Below are 24,494 nucleotides of genomic sequence, written 5' to 3'. Positions count from 1 at the left end.
TTGCTCTGAAATCTACTTTATCTGATATTAATATAGCCACTCCTGCTTCCTTTTGATTGTATAAGGATAGTATATCTTTTTCCATTTTTTCCTTTTAATCTACTTGTGTTTTTATATTAAAATATATACATATATATATATATTTTTTTTTTTTTTGTAGGCAGGATATGGTTGGTTCTTGCTTTTTTATCCAGTCTGACAATCTCTGCCTTTTAATTGGGCACCACATACATTTGATATGATTAGTGATACAGTTATTTTAAATCTGTCATCTTCTGATTATGTGTTTAATTTTCCCATCTGTTCTTTGTTTCCTTTTTCTACTATTTTTTTGGATTAATTGAATATTTTTGTGATTCTTTTATCTCCTTTGTTGGCTTATTAGCTATATCTCATTGTTTTGTCATTTAATTGTTTATGGTATACATCTTTAACTTATCATTGTCTACCTCAAGTGATATTATACTGTTCATGTGTAGTGTAAAAACCATACACAATGGTACACTTTAATTTCTTCCCTGAAAATTCTCACACAGCAGTAAGCTGGGGCCATCAAAGGGCTCACCTCATCTATTTTCCATTCCTCAGGGGTCACTTTCTTTTGTTGACTGATGTATAATGTTTTGCGTATCATTTCATATATTTTGTTCCTTTTTGGTTGTTTCAGATGGTAAAATAAGTCTAGCCCCCTTTACACCACCTTGGCTAGAAATGGAAGTTAGTAAGATTCACTTTATTCAGGTTTTATTCTATTTAAAATATTTTAAAATGAAGAAATTTATTTTCATACTGAGAATCAAATGTAACTGTTTTGACTTTTATTTTTAAATACTGAATTAATTGACTTGTGATCAGTGTGTTCATATGGAATGGTTTATGGTATTCAGGTCCTATCTTTAGAACATGTTCAGAAAAGATGGACAGGGAATTGTAAGAAAAATTAAGAATTTAAAATATTAATGACATAGCAGTTGTAGAGATTGGCATGATTTTTTTTTACCAGTTTTGAATATTTACTTATAGTTAAATACTTGAAGATTTTTTAAATGAGTACAAACAGAAGTCATGAACTATAAGTTTGTAAGTAGTTTGAGTCAAATACCCCACCCCCACTCTCACCTCAGTTTTAACCGTGAAAATAGGTTCATTTTGCCAAAAAGAAAACATGATCATTTATAAAACCACATCAGCTTAGCTATGAAGTAGCTATGTACTTAATGAAGTACATCATTAGTGCATGGACTTCAATTTCTTTTCCTAGAAATGGTTTGAAACGCTGCGTATCCATCCCAAATTGTCATTTGTGCTTCCCCCTTGTCTGAAAAATCTGTTTTTGCCAGATATCTGAGATTATGTTGTAGTTTCTAAGGTAACTTATCAAAAGGAGCAGATTGTGGGAAGAAAGACCCTTGACTGTGGTCCATTATTACTGGGTTGCCTAATTCTTCTTTTATGCCATGTTTGCTTTTGTATTTTATTTGTTTACTAGGGCTGCCCTTACAAAGTACCACAAACTAGGTGGCTTAAACAACAAAAATTTATTGTCTCACATTTATGGAGCCTAGATGTCTAAGAGCAAGGTGTTGCCAGGTTGATCTTTTTCTGAGTGCTGTGAGGAAGATCTGTTCCATGCCTCTTGCCTAACTTCCGGTAGTTTACTGAAAATCTTTGACCTTCCTTGTCTTATAGATGTATCACCCTGATCTCTGCCATCATCTTCACATGGTGTTATCCTCGTGTGCATGTCTTTGTCCAAATTCTCCCCCCCCACCTTTTTAAAATTAATTTTTATTGGAGTGTAGTTGCTTTACAATGTTGCATTAGTTTCTACTGTACAGCAATACAGCTATACATATACATATATCCCCTCTTTTTTTGATTTCCTTCCCATTTAGGTCACCACGGAGCATTGAGTAGAGTTCCCTGAGCTGTACAGTAGGTTCTCATTAGTTATCTATTTTATACCTAGTATCAATAGTGTGTATATGTCAATCCCAGTCTCCCTATTCATCCCCCGCCCCCTTTTTTAAGGACACAGTCATGTTGGAGTAGCCCCCGCCCCAACTTCAATATGACCTCATTCTAACGTAACTAATTATACCTGCAATGACCTATTTTCATATAAGGTCACATTATGAGGTATGTGGGGTTACGACTTCAGTATATGAATTTTGGGACAATTCAGTCCATAACACCAGCCTCTTCACATAGAACTCCTTCTGTCTGGAACATTCTTGCCTCTCAAATAACCTCCAGCCTCCTTTCCTGGTTAGATTCTACTTATTTATTCATTATATATATTGAGTGCTTTCTGTGTGTCAGGGCCTCCTCCGTCCACAGGGAATACAACAATGATCAAGGTAGGAAAGACTCCCTGCTCTTACCGAGCTTACGTCTAGTGCAGAAAACTCAAACAAGTATGTAAAATTATGTATCAAGAGTATATGCCAGATGTGGTGGTAAGTACTGTGCAGAAATGTAGAGCAGGGTAGGGGCCTAAAAATTCTTGAAGTGGGCAGGGAGTTGAAATTTTAAATAGAGTAATTAGGAAAGATCACCACCTTGAAAGAGATGGTGACGATTGAGCAAAAACCAAAGGAATGAGGGAGTAAGACATGCTATATTTGGGGGAAGAGCTTCTTAGGCAGAAGGAACCAGTGCAGACATCCTGAAGCAAGAGCATGTTTGATGTGTTCTAGGAGCAACAAAGAAGCTAGTGTGGCTGGATCCTAGTGCAGGGGGCCAGAGTAGTGGGAGATAAGACCAGAGAGGTTAAATGGGAGGCTATTGCAGTATTTTAGGTAAAGTAATGCCGAATTCAGCTTAGATGTTACTTCCTTCTGGAGTTTTTCCATTGGGGTCTCTTCTGAGTGCTCCAAGAGGACAGAGAATTTCCTCTTAGAGCTCCTGTTATACCACACATTCATCTGCTTCTTCACCCAGGGCTGGGACCTGGTTTATCTTACTCAACATTTGATCATTTGGTGTATTATGGGACTTCATCAGATACTCAGTGAATTATTGACTAATTTCAAACCTTACAGAAGCTTATTGTAATCCTTGTATAGTTTGATCTAACACTTGTAACCATTTTCTTTGTGTTTTTGTATTATCTTTTTACCTAGGCTGTTAAAAATGAAGTGAATGTTCCCTGCTTGAAAAATTTTGTGGAGATGCTTTATCAGACTACTTTTGAACTGAGTTCCAGAAAGAAGCATTCATTGGTATTGAGAAACATTTCAAACCTTCATATGTTTAATTAGGAGTTTTAGTAATTGATTTATGAATTTAGTTGGTTTTTTTAGTAGAGTTTTAAGAGAATTGTAAAAATTGAAATTGTAAAATATGCAAAGTGTAACACAAGGACAAATTTTACCTATTTTCTCCTGCTGTTTTCAAAACTTTCTATTCTTAATTTTACTAGCTCTGTATTTGATAGGTTATTCAGACTTCATTCTAGGTATTTACCTGTCTTGACAGATGCTATAAATTATGTATTAGAATAAAGGAAAAGTTAAGTGTAGTCTCATATTAAACCATAAATTCCTTTATTTTACATTATAATAAATTATATTCTGAAGCATTTGATTATTTAGGAGCTATTGTCTGTCTAATTACATCTTTTCTATTCAGAGATTTAAAGCATTTTTTTTCCATTTCACCATCCACTTCGGTAACTTTGAGGGGTTTTTCTGTAAATTTGCATGCAGCTTGGAGAAAGTTTGGAGAATTGGACAAATACTTGACTGTTTAAGATAGAGGTATAATAATAAACACTGGTTGTGCCAGGCATTGAGCCAAGTGCTTTACATTCTTTGTCTTACTTTAAGCCTCACAACCCTATAGCATGTGTGTGATTAGCAGTCTCCACTTTACATGTTAGGAAAGTGAGGCTTCTATAGCATGTGTGTGATTAGCATTCTCCACTTTACATGTTAGGAAAGTGAGGCTTCGAGCACTTTCACATATCCTCCCTGAAGTCACACACCTGATGAATAGAAAACTGCAACATTAATGCCGGTCTGTCCTCTGATCCCAGGGCCACTTTACTGGTTAGAGGAGGAATGGGTCTAGGGAGAAATAATAGCATATTTCTCACTTGGGGAGATGTGATAGATCAGGAAATTGTTCTTATAGAAAATCTGCCCTTTATCATTCTTTGTTAGATTACTCCCTGAGATCGTATTTTTTAAATTACAAATGGGAAAACTGCTAATAGAATTTTTTTTGTTTATGAGAATGAGTGAAATATAATTTACAAGTCCAGTGCTTTTTCATAAAAATGTTATTCTCTTTCTTCTGTCTCCTATAGGCTCTATATCCATTAATTACCTGCCTTTTATGTGTCAGTCAAAAACAGTTTTTTTTAAATAACTGGCATATTTTCCTACAGAACTGTTTGTCACATTTAAAGGTAAGACTTAATCTCATTTCTGACCTGTAAATACTGACTGTAGTGTATTCACTTATGCATATACATTGAACAGTATATAATAAAACTTATAGTACTATAGTTCATTTGAATAGTGATACTTCAACATATTCCTTTTCTTATACGTACTTCATTCCTTCTATAGGGAATCATGTTATAGACGTGAATAAACGGTTGATTAAAAATTTAGTTGGTCTTAATGAATGCAAAATTATACATTTGTAATGATTGTTTATATTATCTTGGATCTAGCAATATTTGTTAATAAATATATTCCTTTGGAATTTCGGAGTATTAGTTAATCTTATAAAACTCTCCAGATGCTTATTTTGCGTTTTCTCTTGAGAAAATTCAGTAATGTTGGCTCAAGTCTGAATAATATGAAAAAAGCCTCGATAATAAAATATCAGTAAAAGCACATTTAGTGTTAACTATGCCCAGCCAAATCTGAAAGTATGGTACTGGATCCACATAGACGGGAAAGCTCCTGCAATGATTCTGACTTGAATCAAGGGGTAATTAATTGTTATTAACACTGTTTGGCACATCTGTGTCCAGTCTCTTAGGATTGAAAACAAAACTGTGAGATAGAAGGATCATTATCTGCCCAGGATGCTCTGCTGGCAGAACCTAACAGGATCTTCTTTTCTTCTGTGGATAGGACCACAGTTAATATCTGACACAGAACGTGGGAATATTCCTCATCTGCATGTCATGTGAATGCTTGATTTGAATACCATTTTGATACATAAATGAATATATTTGAATATTTGCTTACATGTTATAGAAACATGCAGACATGGCATTTCATTTTCTGTTATTCCTCTAAGTTAGGGTTAAGACTGAAAAACTTAAACTTGGAAGACAGTGAAACCAAGGCACAGAGAGATTAAATGAGTTGTCTCTGACCCTACAGCTCATCGTGATATTGTGAGAAATAGGACTGGCTTTTTTTCCTCACTTCAGGATTGATTCACTGGACAACGTTATCCTATATATCTTTTTTTTTTAATGATTTTACATATCATTTTGAAAAATACTTTGATTTCTTAGTAAGGTGTACTAAAATATGTCTTTGAAAAATATTTTTGGCTATTTTCCTCCTAGATATACATACACTGATGTTATTTATTTGGGTGAGAATTGATATATTCTCTTTGCTCTGTTTATGAAAATTCCCAGGGCGAATCAAGCTGGTTAAATTCTTTATGTCATGAAACCAGAAAATAAGTTTTATTTAAGTACATTATATTGTTTCTGTCCTTATTTTGATAATTCATACAGATTTAGGTACTGAAAGGGAAATGATCATTTTCTGGGTAGTATGATTCTTCAAACTTTTAATAACATACTTTAAGACACGCGTTTAAGTGTTTCTGGAAGTTTGCTTTGTTTCATGACAATTCATACTTTTCTGTTGCTTGTTGGAATGTTTTTATACATATACGTTTGCACCTAACATATTTGCAGTTCTTTCGCAGTACTTTAACTTTTTTTTTTTTTTTGGCTTAAGGCTTTCATTTAAAATGCTCTTTTCTTTGAACCCTTACCTCCTGTTAAATATTTCTGGCATATTGTCCATTTTCATTAATGGCTGTGTCAATCTGCCAGGCTAAAGGAGATAAGAGCCACTTAGCATGAATATTTGGAATATAGTTGTCTTGACCATTAACCTTTAACTTACATTAAGGCTCTATTCAGCAGAAATTTTATGACTTGGTTCCTGCTTGTTAAGTTTTAGATACTGTGGCTATGCTACATAGTTGAGGTAAGGAGTCGAGCATTCAGGGAAAAACCATGCTAATTATCTCTTGTGACAGGTATAATTTATTTGTTTCGTATACAGGAAAAATTGGTCCAAGATAAAGGTCTTACCTAAATTGATTTTGTTTTGAGATTCAAGTAATCTCTTGAGTTCAAAAAAATCTGTAACACTTTTCCGTTTATTAGACCTACTACTCCTTAAAATAGATTTTTATTAGTATTTATTATAGGCTAGATTCTCTAAGTACAGTATCTCATTTAATTCTTACTATAACTGAGGCCAAAAGAAGATAAATAAGCAACCCAAGTTTAGGGAGCCAAAAAAGTGATAGAGATAGGATTTGCATCTAATCCATCCAGTTCAATAAAATTTGCTTTTTCTGGTCTACCATGTTACCTTTTAATGTACTATAAGGAATGTTGCTTTACTGAGTATTTTAAAAAATATTTTGGGTTATAATTCTGGGATAGTAAAAAGGCATTATTCCCTAGAGTCATAAGAATAAATATGATACATTTTCAAGGCACTTTAAGATACCGCACAATTTTTTAAAAATTACCATACTAGTTTCTGAAGTTGGTGACCATGAAAAATGGGCATTAGTCTGTAGGTCCATAAATAGCATGAGAGAACATCAGTTTATTTTCACCGAAAGTGTTAAATCTGCTGTTTTTGTCCCAAACATAATTTGGTAGTTTCCCATTCCCCTATCTTTATGTCAAATAAGGTCATTATGTGAAAAATGATTTTAAAGTTTCTAAAGAATAATTGAGAGAGAGAGAGAGAGAGAGAGAGAGGAGTAAGAGTAGATGCCATGTAAAAATAATTTAGATTTTTTTCTACAGTGTATGCTTATTTTCTTTTAAAAATTGAAACTTATTTGAAATCAAATGCAGTACTTTTAGAGGAAAAATTAGATAGTTAAAAATTTATCTATTTTCTCTCAGTTTGAGTGTTGTAGATGTATCCCATGATGCCCAAATTATAGAATTTTTTTTTCTTCAGTGATTCTAGCCACTGTCTTGGACATTTCAAATTTCTTCTAAATAGAGACCTTGGTGAAGAGCTGTCTTGTTTTGTGCTTATTTTCATCTAACATGCATGTGCTGCATCTCATGTTTATGTTTGCTGTCTCACATTGCTTTATTTAGATGCCATCTAACAACAGTATCAGAAAACAAATAGAAACACTCCAGGTGAGTCGTGTTGATGTTACAAAGTAAAATATTGCTTTATCTCCTTTAAGTGTGGCTTTTTTCCCCCTTTACCTATGGCTGCGTTGCATGTCCAACGTATTTATTTAAGCCTGCTTCTCGTATTGTAAAAGAAGAGCAGCACACAGCGGGAACATTCTACCGAAAGTTTAATATTAATGTGGTCCCAAGAAGATGAATTTAAGAGAGAGAAGTGATACCGAATGTTGATTTTTAACCATAATCTTCAGTTTTAAAATATTCTGTTTAATTAAAATTAGCTGTTATAAATTATGCTTTTTATAACATTTTCCAATGAAATTCAGGAGACAGTAACTCAGATTTTGAATATGATTTTGATGCAACACTTTAAAACTACAATCCTACTGGTTTGAGTTTTAAACAAATCTTTTGTTGTTGTTGTTCACAGTAGGAAAAAAAGGAAGAAACATTAAAATGATTGCTGCCAAAGAGCATATTTGCCTGACATCAAAACTGTATTATTTAAAATAGATAAGTAATAAGAACCTGTTGTTAAAAAAAAAGAAAAAAGAATTTTAAAAAATTGTATTATACGTTAATATTACTGGATTTTATTAATGTAATCTGATTATTCAAATTAGACCAAAATTGTAACTAGGGAATTATGTGTCTTTGTTTAAGGATCGGATCAATTTAGGATGTTTTCATTATTCAGAGATATATAACAGCATTGCAGATACCAAATAAACAATTATATAATTTTTATCACTTTTTATCTTTTCTGGAATTGTTCATTATAAAATAAGTCTGCTTTGTAAAACATAGTAGTCCATCTTGGAAAGTTGGAAAATCAAATTTTATTTCATGCCAGATACCTCAGCACATAAGGGAAGATAATCCAGATATTTTATTAACAGTTTATATGAGAAGAATTTTTATGTGGAATTGGACTTAAATATTTCTATTATATAATTTATTATATGTTAATTTGTAGTATTCATATTTTGAAAGGATAATTTAACTATGTGAAGGTATTATTTGGAGTGTACATAAAACTAATTGAACTCATATTTTGACATTTGAGACCTTGCATTTAAGTGTTAGAAGAGAAAGTACTACAAAAAGCTTGGTTGTTATATTAGTAAGATACATTGTGTGTAACTTTATATGTTACTTTAGGTACATTAGTAACAAATTAATAGAAAACTACTTGGGGAGTGTATTTGAAATTTGGAATTGTGGATTTGTCAGTAGAAGGAGAGACTGACTTTGAGACTCTGACCAGCTGAATAGTTGATACTCCATTCTGAATTATATCAAATTTTCATATACATAGATGTGCAAAATTGTATTTTCTAGTGGTTGTCTTTTTTAAAAACATGTCCAGTGGTAATCTTGTTGCATTGCTTTTAATCATACATAGTAGATGTCAGTTATTCTGTAGTCTGTGAAAACATAGAATGGTAAATTACTTAGTATTTAAAAACTCCCTTTTGTCCATTGTTATATATAAAATAATTGTTTAACAATAAGAAATCTCTCAAACCAGATTAAATATATGCTAATTTATAGGACTAAATGCATCCTACAACTAATTAACAGATGCATAAAGAGTTTCTCCTACTAAAGGTGATTATTAGCTAATTTTCAAAATTTACAATTAAATCTCATTACATGTCTCTTATCATTTAAGAACTTCACTTTTTATAATAGCTAGTATGAAGAAAAGGTTTGCTGATCAAATTGCGATTGAAGTGGATACTTTTCTGATTTTAAATAAGAATGTTCTAATTCTAAATTAAAAAATTAAAGGTAAACACCTGACACTTACTGAGCATTTAACGTGTCAGGCAGTGTTCCAAGTGCTTTTCATGTAATAACTCCCTTAATCTGTGAGGTAGGTACCGTGTTATCTCCATTTTAGAGCTGAGGAAACTGTTTCACCAACTGATCCAAGGATGGGGTTTGGCCAGTCATTCCTAATTTCAGAGTCTATGCTCTTAACCCACCATTCTATATTCCTTCTTTTAAGTATAATCACTCAATAATATTTTGCATTATTCCATAAGCGCAAATATCTATAACAACATTTGGTGTTCTAAATTTTAACTGTGTATGAGCTGCAATGAATTACAGCAAAGACGAGCAATCCTTTTATCATTATTTCAGTATTGTTGTGTGTCCCATTTACCATCAGGTAAGTTAAAGTGTGTATAATTTCAGAGTTCTTAGAGATACTAGTAGTATTTTGTTTTGAGAATATAAGGGATGGCTCAATTTCCTTATTTATGGTTGCTTTTGAGCTCTCTGTACTTACTGTATACTAAATATATACTTACATATTTAAACCTGTTTTAGATTGAATAAAGAAGGGAATGGAGAGGGCTTTTAGTTGTTGACAGAGAATATAATTGATCTTAAATTATTGCAAGTACTTTGATAAATAAGCTTATTTTTATTCTCTTTTGCTTCCAAACAGAATAAAGATCCTAAAATGTCTCGAGTTGCACTGGAATCTTTGTATAGATTGTTGTGGGTCTATGTAATTAGAATAAAATGTGAAAGCAACACTGTAACTCAAAGGTGAGTGCCTTTGTTTTAAAGCATATTTAAAGTAACATCTTGGTAAAAAATGCCACACTGATGAATTTTAGTTAACATTACAAATACCTTGAGGAGGAATATGAATTATCTTGACATATTATGAAGGATGCGAAGGATATTTTGCTAATGTTTTGTTGATTTCATTCTCTCATTATGACTAAATCTTTTTTCCCTACAGTCGTCTTATGAGCATAGTGTCAGCACTTTTCCCAAAAGGGTCACGTAGTGTGGTTCCTCGTGATACACCTCTCAATATATTTGTGAAGATTATTCAGTTCATTGCTCAGGTGAGTGCCTCACCTCATAATACCTATATACATGCAAATTGTAAGAGTAGGGGACAAAGTGAGAGAGTGGCATGGGCATATATACACTACCAAACGTAAAGTAGATAGCTAGTGGGAAGCAGCCGCATAGCACAGGAAGATCAGCTCGGTGCTTTGTGACCACCTAGAGGGGTGGGATAGGGAGGGTGGGAGGGAGGGAGGGAGACGCAAGAGGGAAGAGATATGGGAACATATGTATATGTATAACTGATTCGCTTTGTTATAAAGCAGAAACTAACACACCATTGTAAAGCAATTATACTCCAATAAAGATGTTAAAAAAAAAAAGCGTAACTTAGAGTCATAGAATTTGTTACACATCTAAAAGCATGATAACAAAACATTTATTAATACTGAATAGTGAAAAATAAAAGTATGCTTTAAAAAGTAAAAAATAAATGATGCTAATGATTTTTGTGTGTGTGCAAAATACATTTAGATGATTGATCTACACACTTGGAAAGGAGACTCAGAGGAGGAGACACTTAATTTAGGAAGAGTCAAGAAAATGTCTCATAATCCTCCTCTTGTCTATTTACTAATTAGTTCCTGAGTGTCTTGAAAGATTTTGGAACATTGTTTTCATAACCTGCATTAATCTATGTTCTCAGGTAGAGACACTAGAGTCCGTGGTAGCTTGTTGAATCCAAAGGGGTCTTTTAAGGAATAGAGGTCGTTCACAGAATCACTCATAGGACTGAAGAAACAGATTCTAGCCGAAATGGAAATCCAGAGGAAACTACACTATCGGGCTACCAAGGAAGCTGCTGCCTCTGCCACGGTCAAAAACCTGCCAAATTAGGAAGTGCCCCAAGTGCTTAAGAATCATGTTTCCACCACAGTCCCCACCAGTAAAATAGATTCCTTTCTCCCTGTCCTCCCCCACCTCCTCCCGTACCCCAGTTCCCAAGGGTTCCCGTGAGTATATCACTTGACGGGGTCTCAGTCACATCCTGAAGCCTGTTGTCCAGAGGCATCCTGGGAAATATCATTTTAGCTTTCTAGCCTCTGCAGTAAAGGAAGGTTTATTTGAAAAGGATTAAATGGGGGCTGAGTAAGCAAATCCATGGCTCTGGTCACATTCTCTTTTGGGACATCAGCCCCAGAGAAGCATAGGTAGGGTTACCTTCTCAATTTGGGAAAAACACTTTGGTTCCAGAATGTTCATTGAGTTCTCTTTGAACTAAAAGTATGACAACGAAGATGACCCATAATGTAATTATTTTTGACAACGAAGAAATAAAGAATATTTAAATAAAACGAATACATTTCTATTTACGGGAGCACAGAATTAATGATAATTAGATAAGAATAAATGTGTCAGTAAGATGAATGAAAGCAGATTGTGCCTTAGATCTGTTGTTGAGAAAACTTTTGCTATTTGGTTGCATCCCTTCCCCGAGGGTCATACCCACTACCTTTGCTTAATCACCTCACACCAACACTCCTCCAGAACTATAGAGCTCCTCTCAAACATCAGTTACTCTTAGTTAACTTTTCTTTCCTGGGAGATTACCCTTCCTGGAGCCCTGTTTTTTTTGTCCCAGTATGAACTCCCTGCTCTCCAGGCCTGCCTCATTGCTATCGTCCTGGGACTTCCTTTTATCATTATTTTGGGAATTCCTTCACTTAGGTCTTGAATATGAGTTTGGCAAATGTGTGTTTAAAACTTCTATCCTGCTGGTTTGGCTATTAAACCAATCATTTGATAATTAAATCATGTATCTATAATCATATACTTTTAACATTAATTCATATGCATTTTTCTTTTGTCCAGCTAGATTCAGGAACTTCTTGTGGGTACAGACCTGTATTGTTGCCATTATTTGTATAATTCTTAACATGATACTTAACTTATACAGGCAGACCCTTGTTTTATTGCACTTTGCTTTATTGTGCTTTGCAGATATTGCCTTTTTTTTTTTTTTTTTTTTTTTTTACAAACTGAAGGTTTGTGGTGACTCTGTGTTGTTAGATGATGGTTAGTGTTTTTTAAGCAATAAAGTATTGTTTAGTTAAGGTTGTACATTGTTTTCTTAGGCATAATGCTATTGTACAGTTAATAGACTACAGTATAGGGTAAACATAACTTTTATATGCACTGGGAAACCAGAACATTTGTGTGACCTGCTTTATTCTGATTTTGCTTTATTGCGGTCTGGAACAAAACCCACATTATCTCCAAGGTATGCCCATAGCAGTAGAAAGTTATAAGGATTTATTGTTTTTTTGTTTTTTTTTTCCTCTAGGAACGTTTGGATTTTGCAATGAAAGAAATAATATTTGATCTTCTCAGTGTTGGAAAATCTACCAAAACTTTCACCATTAATCCAGAGGTAAAAAAATTATAATGTAGTAATTTACTATCCTATACAATTAAAAAAAAATTTTTTTTAAGCACAATTTCTGGAATCAGAACTCTTAGGCTCAAATCTCTAGTTAAAGACAAATTAAGATAAATGTTATTTCCTACTTCTTTGGCCTTGTTACTCCCTCGTAAACTCCTGCTCATCCTTTAGATATAAAATTTTCAGATTGTTTAAGAATATTTTTTGAAGTAATTGCTTATTGGAATTTAATGACACTGGAGAATGTAAAAAGACAAAATAAGTGTTATATTTTTTCTTATTTCTTTTAAATTATTGTGCTGGTCCTCCTCATAATCAAATCCGAAGATATATATTTATGTAGTTAACAAATGAGCTCGAAAGTTATTGAAGCTTTTTATTTGTAGGATTTTTAAGATAGGTTAATAATTATTTACAAATTTTTAAAGTGAGCAGAAAATACTTTTTATAGATGACATGCTTAACCTGGTTCTCAGCAACAAAAATCACATAATGAAAGACGTTTTCTTGATCATCTGTTTTCAAAAATATTCTCTTCATTGAACAAGTTTATTTCTGAAATTAATTTTTTTCCTCACTGAAACGTTCATACTAAGAGTAGAAAAAATGTCAGTTGTGCCGTTTTGTTGTTGTTGTTTTTCTACAGGCTTATTTTATTAGGATTTTCTTCAATATGTATTTTCTTTTCAGGAATCTTTTTAAGCTTGTGAGAGCTAGTTTAGTTAAAGCCAGATAAAATTATCTATTAATCCACTTAATCAAATCAAGCAAATTGCAAAACACTGAAAGAATGAATAAGTGAGGACACCTCTGTGAACCACAGTACATTGTGGAATTTTCCCACTCCCTTCAAGATGTCTTCTATGACTATGTGAAATGACCATCCGATATTAGACTAATATCACCAGTATTATGTCATATGTAAAGAGGGGTAAATCTTAAAACCTTGATCTTATTTAGATAAAAAATATATAAACGAAAGTTTTATTTTCTCCCTGTATTCCAGTGAACCATCCAGTGAACACCCACTGGGATGTATATACCCATTTTAGAGACCACTGGTGTAGGTCATAACTAATGACAGCTTGGGCTGAGATGGTGTGGTGTGGATAGAGAGAAGATCATTTACTGAGAAAAGAAACACTGAGAAGATACTGAGTTTGGCGGGGAAGAGGGCATTTGGTTTGAACATGGCAAATCTGAGGCATCTTTCTGACATCCAAGTAGAAGTGTCAAATTGGTCTGAGGTTCCAAGTTCAGAGGGAGAAGTAAGGCTTAAAATTAGCAGGTGCTCTGGTATGGGTGGTAATTGAAGCCATGTAAATACATGAAATTACTTTGGGAGAGAATACATAATGATAGGAAAAGGCAGCCTAGGAACTTGCCTTGAAGCAGTCTAACATTTAATATTCAGATAAAGGAGGGTAAATTTGGAATGTGGACAGAGACACAGTATGTATGACACAGTCAGCAGTGGTACAGATGTATCCAAGGAAGGGAGGGTTTCAGGGAATAAGGAATATTTGACAGTGTCCCATGCTGCTGAAAAGTCCAATAGGATGCAGGAAAAATGTCCACTGGTTTGAACAGTATTGTCACTGATGAGTGAGAGGGAAGTATTATGGGGAGAACTCATTGCATTAAGATAGTTGAGTATAGTTAACAGGAGTCAGAATATTCAGTTAAAAGGGAAGTGTTGAAGATGCAAGAAAGAGAAGGGATAATTGATAGTGTAATTTCCTGATAATGCAAGAGCAGATGGGATTCTAATAACTAGGAATACCAGCACTCCTCAACTGTAACAGGAGCAAAATAGAGGAAGAAGAGGTGCAGATATAAGTAGATCAGTGTGTTTTGTAGTGAGAGATTGAGGAAAGTTGATGTTTTTTTTCTGACTGTGAAGTGGGTGACAGATCATCTGCTTATAGAGGGGAGAGTATGGTATCAGGGTGTAGGAGAGTTGAGGAAGGGATGGAAGAGGTTTGAAATAAGCTAGAAAATAAGAGAGCCAGTTGACCTCATAAGTGAATGGGTGGCACTTGGGAATTTGGTATTAAAGCAAACTGCAGTGCCTGGGCTAGTTAAAAATGTGGGACAGAAAGGTTTGTGTTTCTTCTGTCCTTCTTCCTCCCATCCGCCAGTGTTATTTGATAAGATATTTTTAGCATGAAAAAAAAGGAATTTTCTGACACTCTGACTTCTTTATTTTGAAACTTTTTTCTCTGAAGAGAATGAACATAGGCCTCAGAGTCTTCCTTGTAATAGCGGACAGTTTGCAGCAGAAAGATGGTGAGCCGCCAATGCCAACAACAGGAGTTATTCTTCCCTCAGGAAACACTCTGCGTGTAAAGAAAATTTTTCTCAATAAAACCTTGACAGATGAAGAGGCAAAAGTCATAGGTTAGTGTTAACTGGAATAAGTAAATAATACAGTTTAATATTCTTTTGTGAAAGGTTATGATCAAATCTAAAATGTGTATTATTGCCTGTGTAAATGTATACATACGTGTATATATTTGCCTATGAAAGTATATATTTGCCTAGTTATTCCAGTGTACAGAGTGATTCAAAAATGACTACTTTTTTTTTATAATATCCATAAGTTGTTATGTTAAAAGTCTTGTTAAATATTTTCTCACATGATACTATTCACTGCATTTTGTCCTTCCTTCAAATTAATTTCAGTTGTGTGCATAATTTTTCACATTTTCTCCAATATACTGAAGCAAATTATCAGGGAGAATAGTATGTCAAAGTCAGAACTCCTTCCTTTGTAACAAAAATAAGCTAATGTAATTTAAAGGTTGTGATGGGCTTTTATTTTTTTACAGAAAATAACTGTAACTATTCTTTATCTAATTTTTGACATTTTATAACTGTGAAGTTCCCCCCCGCCCCTCCAGGAATGTCTGTTTACTACCCTCAAGTGAGAAAAGCGTTAGACAGCATTCTCAGACATTTGGACAAAGAAGTTGGGAGACCAATGTGTATGACCAGTGTGCAGATGTCTAATAAGGAGCCTGAAGATATGATTACGTATGTAGTCAATTATTTCTCTTCATTGCTATTTCAGTTTTCATAAGTAAAGTGGGTCGATTCTTGCTTGTTTCCTTCCTTGTTTCCTTCCTTTCTCTTCTGGATTTCGCCCCTATTGCCATCTGCGGCAGTTTTTAATACAGCGATTCCTCCCACAGGCTCAGTTTTACTCTTTAAAGTGCTGTCAAACCAGTACAGATAGCAAAAGTCATCCTGGATCCATCCAGTTTGTTGTCAGTGTTGAGGCCTTATACTTATTCTGTGAGTGAGAGATAAATGCTAGTGACCGCAGATGTGTGTGGACATGGTTGGTTTATTAAGTCAAACAAATGCTCTTATTTCCAGAGCCTTGTTCAACAAAAAAAGAAAACCTGAAAATCTCCTGGGAACTGAGGGTACAGAGGAGAATAATGTATGAGTGGCTTTTTGTGTGAGAAACTGTACCTCATCTCACCCCCATCCCACTGCCGGCACTGCTTGTCAACCCATGTTTTTTTCCCTTATTGTTAGGGACTTCCTCCTCAGGAAGATATATTTTATGGCAATAACTTCTTTTACTTGCTAGGAAATATCTACATATTCTTTGTAAGTGGACTTTTTTTAAGGTGTTAATATCTGCATTGTACATCTTAGATAACCAAATTGGATATTGGCTCTCTCAATTAATGCATAGTTACTATATACTAGAAAATGTTAACATCTCTGAGAGTTTCTCTAATGTGAAGTTTTTTTTCCTGCATTACTTTCTCTGGGAAGTCTTCATCCTTTTTGTCACACTTTCCTCATTTCTGCCTGTAAATTTGCCCTCACTGAGTTCCTCTGGCTGTGTATGTAGCGTCTTCAATGACGGCAGTGTCAGCATTCCCCGGTCAGCTAGTTCTTCTGTAACTCCATTAATGTTTGATTGATATTGGGTTGACCAAAAAGTTCGTTTGGGTTTTTCCGTAAGATGTTACAGAAAAACCCAAACAAGCTTTTTGGCCAACCCAATATTTCACTTCCAGTATTCACTTTTCTTTTCTTCACTGTACTTTAATCTTTGTTGGCCAGTTTCCTCTTTTGATTATCCATTGTTGTCAAATGCCACCTGAGTTTACCCCTGGAGGCAAGGAATCAGCACAACTACATAATTTGCCATGTATGTGTGAACCGAATAACAGATGTGCAGTGACCAGTCACAACAGACTTTGAAAAAATTAATGTGATTAAATCACTGGTTATGATCACATCTGTTTTTTACATCCTGATTTGTGCACTGAGGAGCTAACAGGGAAGCTTGGCTACGCAATTACTTATAGTTGATGGTAACGGAAAATTGAACCACATTGTTGGAGACTGGTATTATTTAACTAAATTGTGGTAACTGAAATTCATGCGTGTTGGAACCAAGCTGAGAAAACTCACTGTATATAAAATCACTAAAAGTAAGTAGTAGGTCCATTGCCATGATAATGGATACTGAGCCAAAAACTCTGAAAACATCCAAATTCTTGTCTATATAAGAATTATTTTATTGGGCCAATTGAAGGATAATTTGGGTAAAATAAATTAACAGCTTCCCCTTGAAATGTAGACCAAAATAAAAACCAGTATCTAAAAGGTTAGATATTTAAAATAAATAAAATCATTGAATAACTAGGGGAAAATACAGAAGAATTAAATTGTATCAAGCCTCTGGAGGAACCAGGATTTTCAAAACTTCACATATTTTATTATATAAAAATTTTAAATATGTTTGTGTGTGTGTGTGTGTACGTTCTGAAGTAAAATAAAAAGACAAGAAAAAACAACAACAGTAGTATATGAGAATGTCTGTTTTCTAAAACCCTTGTTAGTATATGATATTAAGAGAAAGAAAAAATTTTGTTGATTTTATAGACCCCCCCAAATAACGAATATTTGGTTACTTAATGTCAATTTTATTATTTTAATAATTAAATATTATCAAAGGTTAAATATTACGTATTTAATTCTATTTGAAACAATTATAAATAATTTACTTAAATAATACTTATTATTTAAACATAATAGTTGTTATACTTGTTTTTAATTACTGAAAACCTTTTTTGCTGGCTACCTATGTTTTTTTCCTGAATTATCCATATATTCTTTTCTGCATTTATAAACTGATAATTATTTACTGGATTTGTATATGCTCTTTTTATAATAAATACATTAAACTTTTGGAGGTGGGCTCATTTTCTGTAATAATTTTTCCAAGTTTGCTTTCATTGTCTGGTGTATGTAAGATTCTTCTTATTAAGTCCTCTTGTGATCTGTTTTTCAGGGGGGAAAGAAAACCCAAAATTGATTTGTTTAGAACTTGTATTGCTGCTATTCCAAGGTTGATTCCTGACGGTATGAGCAGAACTGACCTCATTGAATTGTTAGCAAGGTAAATGAGAATTACTGTTTGTGAGGTTACCTTTTATCTCTTTAAATCTCTTTAAATTTCTAATGCACCCCTGTTACTATTATCACTAAAAAAGTAGTGATAAAGACATTTTTAATCCTTTATTTGATAACCTTCTAAACTCCCATTTTGTCTTTTACGTTTTGTTAACACTTTCTCCTCATTCATTTGTTGTTGTTGTTGATGAAATTTAATCTTAAGATGTATTTAATGACTTTAATTTCATGGCAGAGAGGTCAAAGCCTTTCTTTCCCCAGGGAATGAGAGCAACGAATGACCTGATATCCTAAATGTGAAATCCTAAAAGTATCTTTTTTTTTAACATCTTTATTAGAGTATAATTACTTTACAATGTTTTGTTAGTTTCTGCTGTATAACAAAGTGAATCAGCTATACGTATACCTATATCCCCATATCCCCTCCCTCTTGCGTCTCCCTCCCACCTTCCCTATCCCACCCCTCTAGGTGGTCACAAAGCACCGAGCTGATCTCCCTGTGCTATGAGGCTGCTTCCCACTAGCTATCTATTTTACGTTTGGTAGTGTCTATATGTCCATGCCACTCTCTCACTTCGTCCCAGCTTACCCTTCCCCCTCCCCGCGTCCTCAAGTCCATTCTCTACGTCTGTGTCTTTATTCCTGTCCTGCCCCTAGGTTCTTCAGAACCTTTTTTTTTTTTTTTAGATTCCATATATATGTATTAGCATACGGTATTTATTTTTCTCTTTCTGACTTACTTCACTCTGTATGACAGACTCTAGGTCCATCCACCTCACTACAAGTAACTCAATTTCGTTTCTTTTTATGGCTGAGTAATATTCCATTGTATATATGTGCCACATCTTCTTTATCCATTCATCTGTTGATGGACACCTAGGTTGCTTCCATGTCCTGGCTATTGGAAATAGTGCTGCAATGAACATTGGGGTGCATGTGTCTTTTTGAATTAAGGTTTTCTCTGGGTATGTGCCCAGTAGTGGGATTGCTGGGTCGTATGGTAGTTCTTTTTTTACTTCTTTAAGGAACCTCCATACTGTTCTCCATAGTGGCTGTATCAATATACATTCCCACCAGCAGTCCTCACTCATTTTTTAACTGTTAAGGTTCTTCTGGATTCCCCTACAAATCCTATTTTTAAATTCCTTGCCTTTACATCTAGTACTGTTTCTTAGGACTTGTATACCATGTTGTCTCTTAACATACGGGCATTATCAGTGTATGATGGCCCCACTGGGCAATTAGTGTGTTAACTCCTACAGTCATTTCTTTAGCATCTAGGGTGATAACCAGGTCTCATTTTCACTTTTTCCTCTTATTGCAGAGGCCATAGCATTCAAGTTTTTATCTCTTTCTTCTACTAGGCTCTGTAAATGAGTAAATAACATGACATCCAAACTTAAATACCAGCTCCCAAAAGTAATTCTAAGTTGAGGTGATGGCCTTTTGAAAAACCCCTTTGTTGACATAGTTAGGGATTCTCTTTAGATAAGGGGTCAGCAAACTTTTTTTCTTAAAGGACCAGATAGTAAATATTTTAAGATTTGCAAGTCACGTGGTGTCTGTCACAGTTACTCACCTTTGCCACTGTAGTGCAGAAGCAGCCACCTGTGAAGGCTCCTGGCTGGATTTGGCCCTTGAGCCATAGTTTGCTGGCCCCAGCCTAAAGGGAAAACCAAGTGCAAAGACTATCAGGGCAGTGATACTTGATCACATTGAAAGATGTTTACTGCTCGCTGGGCACTTATCACTAAGTCTTAAGTTAAATTCACAATGAATAAACAGTTAATAGACCACTCCAGCAACCTTGTCTACCTCCTTGAAAACACCTAGCATTTCACACACCCGCGCACTACCTATCCTCAGCGGTTGCGGGTTGCACTCAGGCCTTGAATGGTATTGGTCTCTTAGGATTACGAGGAGAAGAAAGGGGTGACTCTTTTATTTTTTTTTGCCCTACGCGGGCCTCTCACTGTTGTGGCCTCTCCCGTTGCGGAGCACAGGCTCCGGACGCACAGGCTCAGCGACCATGGCCCACGGGCCCAGCCGCTCCACGGCATGTGAGATCTTCCCGGACCAGGGCACGAACCCATGTCCCCCGCATCGGCAGGTGGACTCTCAACCACTGTGCCACGAGGGAAGCCCAGAAAGGGGTTACTTTGAAACTTTGCACCATGAGATAAATTCATCCCTTCCCACTCTTGTCTCTTAATTCTTGCTGTAAATTAGATTGCAGAGTTATGAAGTTCTTGTCAGTGTTAGGGAGGGAAAATAAGTTTTAATTATTTATAATGCTATTCCTTGGGAAAGCAGTAAAAACTCTCATCCAATTCCACTCTTACTCCTCCCGCCTCAGTTTAACTCACCTACATCTTTGTGGACGGCAGTCCATATCCCCCACCTAAATGAAATTGCATCTCCAGGGGGCAGGGATAGAGGAGCCTTGTAGAGGAGCAAATACCTCGACAGTGATTGACAGTTTGCTTTGCTATTTATAATACTTTGCTTCTTTCCCCTGTGGTATTCACTTACCAGTTAGTTTATTTTGGCAGAAAGAAAGATTCTAGGGTCTGCTTACTTTGTCCCCAACTCCTATCATTTGGAATTGTGATGTCTAAATCTTATTTACTTAGAAATAAAGTAAGCAAACAAACAAAGCAAAGATACACTGTAAATTTGCATACCTGTCTGCTGTCTCTAGGGAAGGTCAATTTGTTCTCCTGCCTTAAATTATTCAGGCACCATTCTCTTCATGGCTATACCCTGAGTCACACAGATAGGTGTAAATTCGTGGATGTAAGGGATGTTAAAATGACCTTTAAAGCCAGCAGCACAGAGTCAGTCACTCCCTTGCCCACAGTATTGCCTTTGGTGCCACTGTCAGAGACAGAACACTGGGCTAGAGACCCTTGATCTGACCCCATGGGGTACTTCCAGTGCGCTGCTCTAACTGCTGCTGCTTCGTGGCTCACTTCTAGGTCTCTGTAGCTGTAATACATTTTCTCCTCAGTCTCATGGTCAGTTGAATGTTGGCTTAGTGAAGACCAGAACTGAGCTCAGCAGGGTGAAGACTGTGGTATCTCCTCTCACGTAAATCACGCAGCTCTCTACCTCTGTCATGGAGGATAACTCCATCTTTCCAGCTGCCCAAGCATGTAACTGTGGCATACTTTCTTTTTTTTTTTTTATAAATTTATTTATTTATTTATTTTTGGCTGTGTTGGGTCTTCGTTTCTGTGTGAGGGCTTTCTCCAGTTGCAGAGAGTGGGGGCCATTCTTCATCGCCATGCGCAGGCCTCTCACTGTCATGGCCTCTCTTGTTGCAGACCACAGGCTCCAGACGCGCAGGCTCAGCAGTTGTGGCTCACGGGCCTAGTTGCTCCGCGGCATGTGGGATCTTCCCAGACCAGGGCTCGAACCCGTGTCCCCTGCATTGGCAGGCGGATTCTCAACCACTGCGCCACCAGGGAAGCCCTGTGGCATACTTTTTAATACACCTGCTTTTCTTTATTCATTCAGGCTGTTTCTAACTCTGATGCATGTGTCTTGATGGTCAATCCTGAAAATAATACTCTACAGCCCCAAACGGAAACTCATATTCATATAGCATTATATATTGGTAGCTTCACTGCTGCAGCCATGTTTTATGATTTTCTTGTTTATCATTCTCTTCTTTAAGTTCCATTAAAATCCTTTAACTAATATTAATTCATGTCCTCATATTGTATTGATGTCTTTAAAAGGTAATTATATGTAGCCTCTCCTATAATTTATTTAGACTTAAACTCTTGAAGACCTTATGGGTTCGTTTGATACTCTTTTTTTTCATTTTCTTTCTAGGCATACCCCATTTATGAAGTTACTCCTAAATTTATTCTCATTCTCACTGTCAAGAATTATTTCTGTTAAACTGATTCCATCTTGATTTGTTGTATTTCTTTCTTCACAATCAGCCATCTTATGTTTAACTGTAACCTCAGCAGCATGAAAGGAATGATAGAGATAACTCATGTCCTTTCCAGTAAAGGACTAAATAAATATGAGCTAGCGCTAAGGTATTATATGATTGGACGTAATTTTTGATTGATTATAGGATAACATATGGCATTTTAAGGATTAAAGAATTTTTTTATGTAATTCTGATTTGTCAATCTGTGTTTTCTAAAGTACAGCATTTGAATTATGATCAAACTTATTATTCTGAATTATAGTACAAGTACCAACTAATATTAGTAGATTGACATGTGAATTTAAATAAATGAATATAGTTTAGCATAAGGATGAATATAGCACAAAAAGTGAACATTGGTTCCTATCTTCTTACTTCTTATGAACCAATTGAAAGGATATATTTTTTAAATTCTTAGTTTTACATTTTAGATGATAAAACTCTTTGGAAGGTTTTTGAGGTTTGCTAATGGAATTTTGTTCTTGGTAGGCTCACAGTTCATATGGATGAAGAACTACGTGCTCTGGCTTTCAATACTCTGCAGGCACTAATGCTTGATTTTCCAGATTGGCGGGAGGATGTTCTTTCAGGATTTGTTTATTTTATTGTTCGTGAAGTGACTGATGTCCATCCCACGCTTCTTGATAATGCCGTAAAGATGTTGGTGCAATTAATAAATCAGTGGAAACAAGCAACCCAAATGCATAACAAAAACCAGGACTCACAGGTACCAAACTCTTTTGTGGTGTCTCTTTGTATGTGGTCAGTGGTAGATGACCAATGATGATGTTAAAACATATTGACTTTCTCAAAAACCAAAAGTTTTATTAGTTTTACTTCCTTTCAAAGTGTTTGTAATCCCTTAAGCAGAACTTTCCTATAGTTTATCTATTAAATACAAAACATTTGCATGTCCAACGTTTCCAACTTTCTTTCTTTGGTAATAATTATTTTTAGTTTTTATTTTTATTTATTTATTTAAAATTTTATTTATTTATTGGCCGCATTGGGTCTTCGTTGCTGCACGTGGGCTTTTCTCTCTAGTTGCGGCGAGTGGGGGCTACTCTTCGTTGTGGTGCATGGGCTTCTCATTGCGATGGCTTCTCACGTTGAGGAGCATGGGCTCTAGGTGTGTGGGCTTCAGTAGTTGTGACACACAGGCTCAGTCCTTATGGCTCACGGGCTCTAGGGCACATGGGCTTCAGTAGTTGTGGCACGTGGGCTCAATAGTTGTGGCTTGCAGGCTCTAGGGCACATGGGCTTCAGTGGTTGTGGCATGTGGGCTCAGTAGTTGTGGCTCGCAGGCTCTAGAGTGCAGGCTCAGTAGTTGTGGCGAATGGGCTTTGTTGCTCTGTGGCATGTGAGATCTTCCTGGACCAGGGCTCAAACCCGTGTCCCCTGCATTGGCAGATGGATTCTTAATCACTGAGCCACCAGGGAAGTCCCGGTAATAATTATTTTTAAATGAACATAGAAATTAGAGGCAATTCTAGCTCACATTTAGGTTGTTTCCAATATATTTAAAGCTGATATAATAAAAAATTTTGGTAGCCTTTCAGCTGAGTTATTTGATTGTTTTATCAAAGGCACCAGTCCCCATTTCACATTACAGTATGTGTGCTTCTTAACCATAAAAGTTGCTCAAATTATTGATTTGTGATAATGTGTTAAGTCATAGAATCCTGGAATATTAGAGCTGGATCATCTAAGCCAACCCAGCTTCTCAACCTTTAAAGAGCCTACAAATCACAGGGGCCTGAGAATCTCTCTTTTTAACGAGCTCCTAGGTGATGCCATGTTGCTGGTCCACACTTTGAGTACAAAGGATACCATCCAATCCCCTCACTTTCCATATGGAAATGTTAGGCCAGTAGTGACTTTAAGTGTCAGCTCTAAGGCATTTACAAAGTAGCCAGAGAGTGATAGAACTTAGGTACAGAATTCCTGTTTAGACTGCCAATTAAATGCTTTTTTCACTATGTGACTATGACATTTTTATAAATTAAATGTTATTTAAATTTCTTGAGCTGAGACAGACCTATAGCCATCATTTTTATGATTTGCTTTACTCTTTAGTAATTGTTTTACTAGAATGTCTATACATACATATATTTTTTAACTTCTGTTTATTTTTCAAGCATGGTATGGTTAATGGAGCTTCTCATCCCCCTCCTCTGGAAAGGAGCCCGTGTTCCAATGTATTCCATGTGGTCGAAGGGTTTGCACTTGTCACTCTCTGTAGCAGTCGACCTGCCACTAGGAGATTAGCTGTCAGTGTCCTTAGAGAAATACGGGCTTTATTTGCACTTTTGGAAATACCTAAGGTAAGATTTAGACATCTCATCCAGCTACCTAATGAAAGTACTTAAAAACTCCTTTTGTCCATCCTTATTCCATTTCTGTTTTTACTGACAGGGATAATTTACTTTATAACAAGATCTTTTTGACAG

The 24,494-nt window shown here is 35.5% G+C and overlaps 1 protein-coding gene across 12 annotated transcripts in view; it reads left to right on the top strand.

Moving 5' to 3' along the window:
• FRYL (FRY like transcription coactivator) overlaps positions 1–24,494 on the top strand; it is a 293,018-nt gene that overhangs the window by 184,925 nt on the left and 83,599 nt on the right. For 10 of the 12 annotated variants that reach the window (XM_079919426.1, XM_079919427.1, XM_079919433.1 and 7 more), the window contains 11 exons: positions 3,126–3,224; positions 4,313–4,414; positions 7,349–7,393; positions 9,852–9,955; positions 10,155–10,263; positions 12,552–12,638; positions 14,879–15,050; positions 15,554–15,686; positions 17,974–18,081; positions 22,534–22,771; positions 24,183–24,368. In XM_079919426.1, coding sequence (XP_079775552.1) covers positions 3,126–3,224; positions 4,313–4,414; positions 7,349–7,393; positions 9,852–9,955; positions 10,155–10,263; positions 12,552–12,638; positions 14,879–15,050; positions 15,554–15,686; positions 17,974–18,081; positions 22,534–22,771; positions 24,183–24,368 — 1,383 coding nt within the window. The remainder of the gene's footprint in view (positions 1–3,125; positions 3,225–4,312; positions 4,415–7,348; positions 7,394–9,851; positions 9,956–10,154; positions 10,264–12,551; positions 12,639–14,878; positions 15,051–15,553; positions 15,687–17,973; positions 18,082–22,533; positions 22,772–24,182; positions 24,369–24,494) is intronic. The other 2 variants (XM_079919431.1, XM_079919432.1) reach the window with 1 other exon arrangement.

The sequence above is a fragment of the Stenella coeruleoalba genome, assembly GCF_951394435.1.
Source record: "Stenella coeruleoalba genome assembly, chromosome: 4".
NCBI lineage: Eukaryota > Metazoa > Chordata > Mammalia > Artiodactyla > Delphinidae > Stenella > Stenella coeruleoalba.
This window is presented reverse-complemented; position numbering and strand designations above follow the sequence as displayed.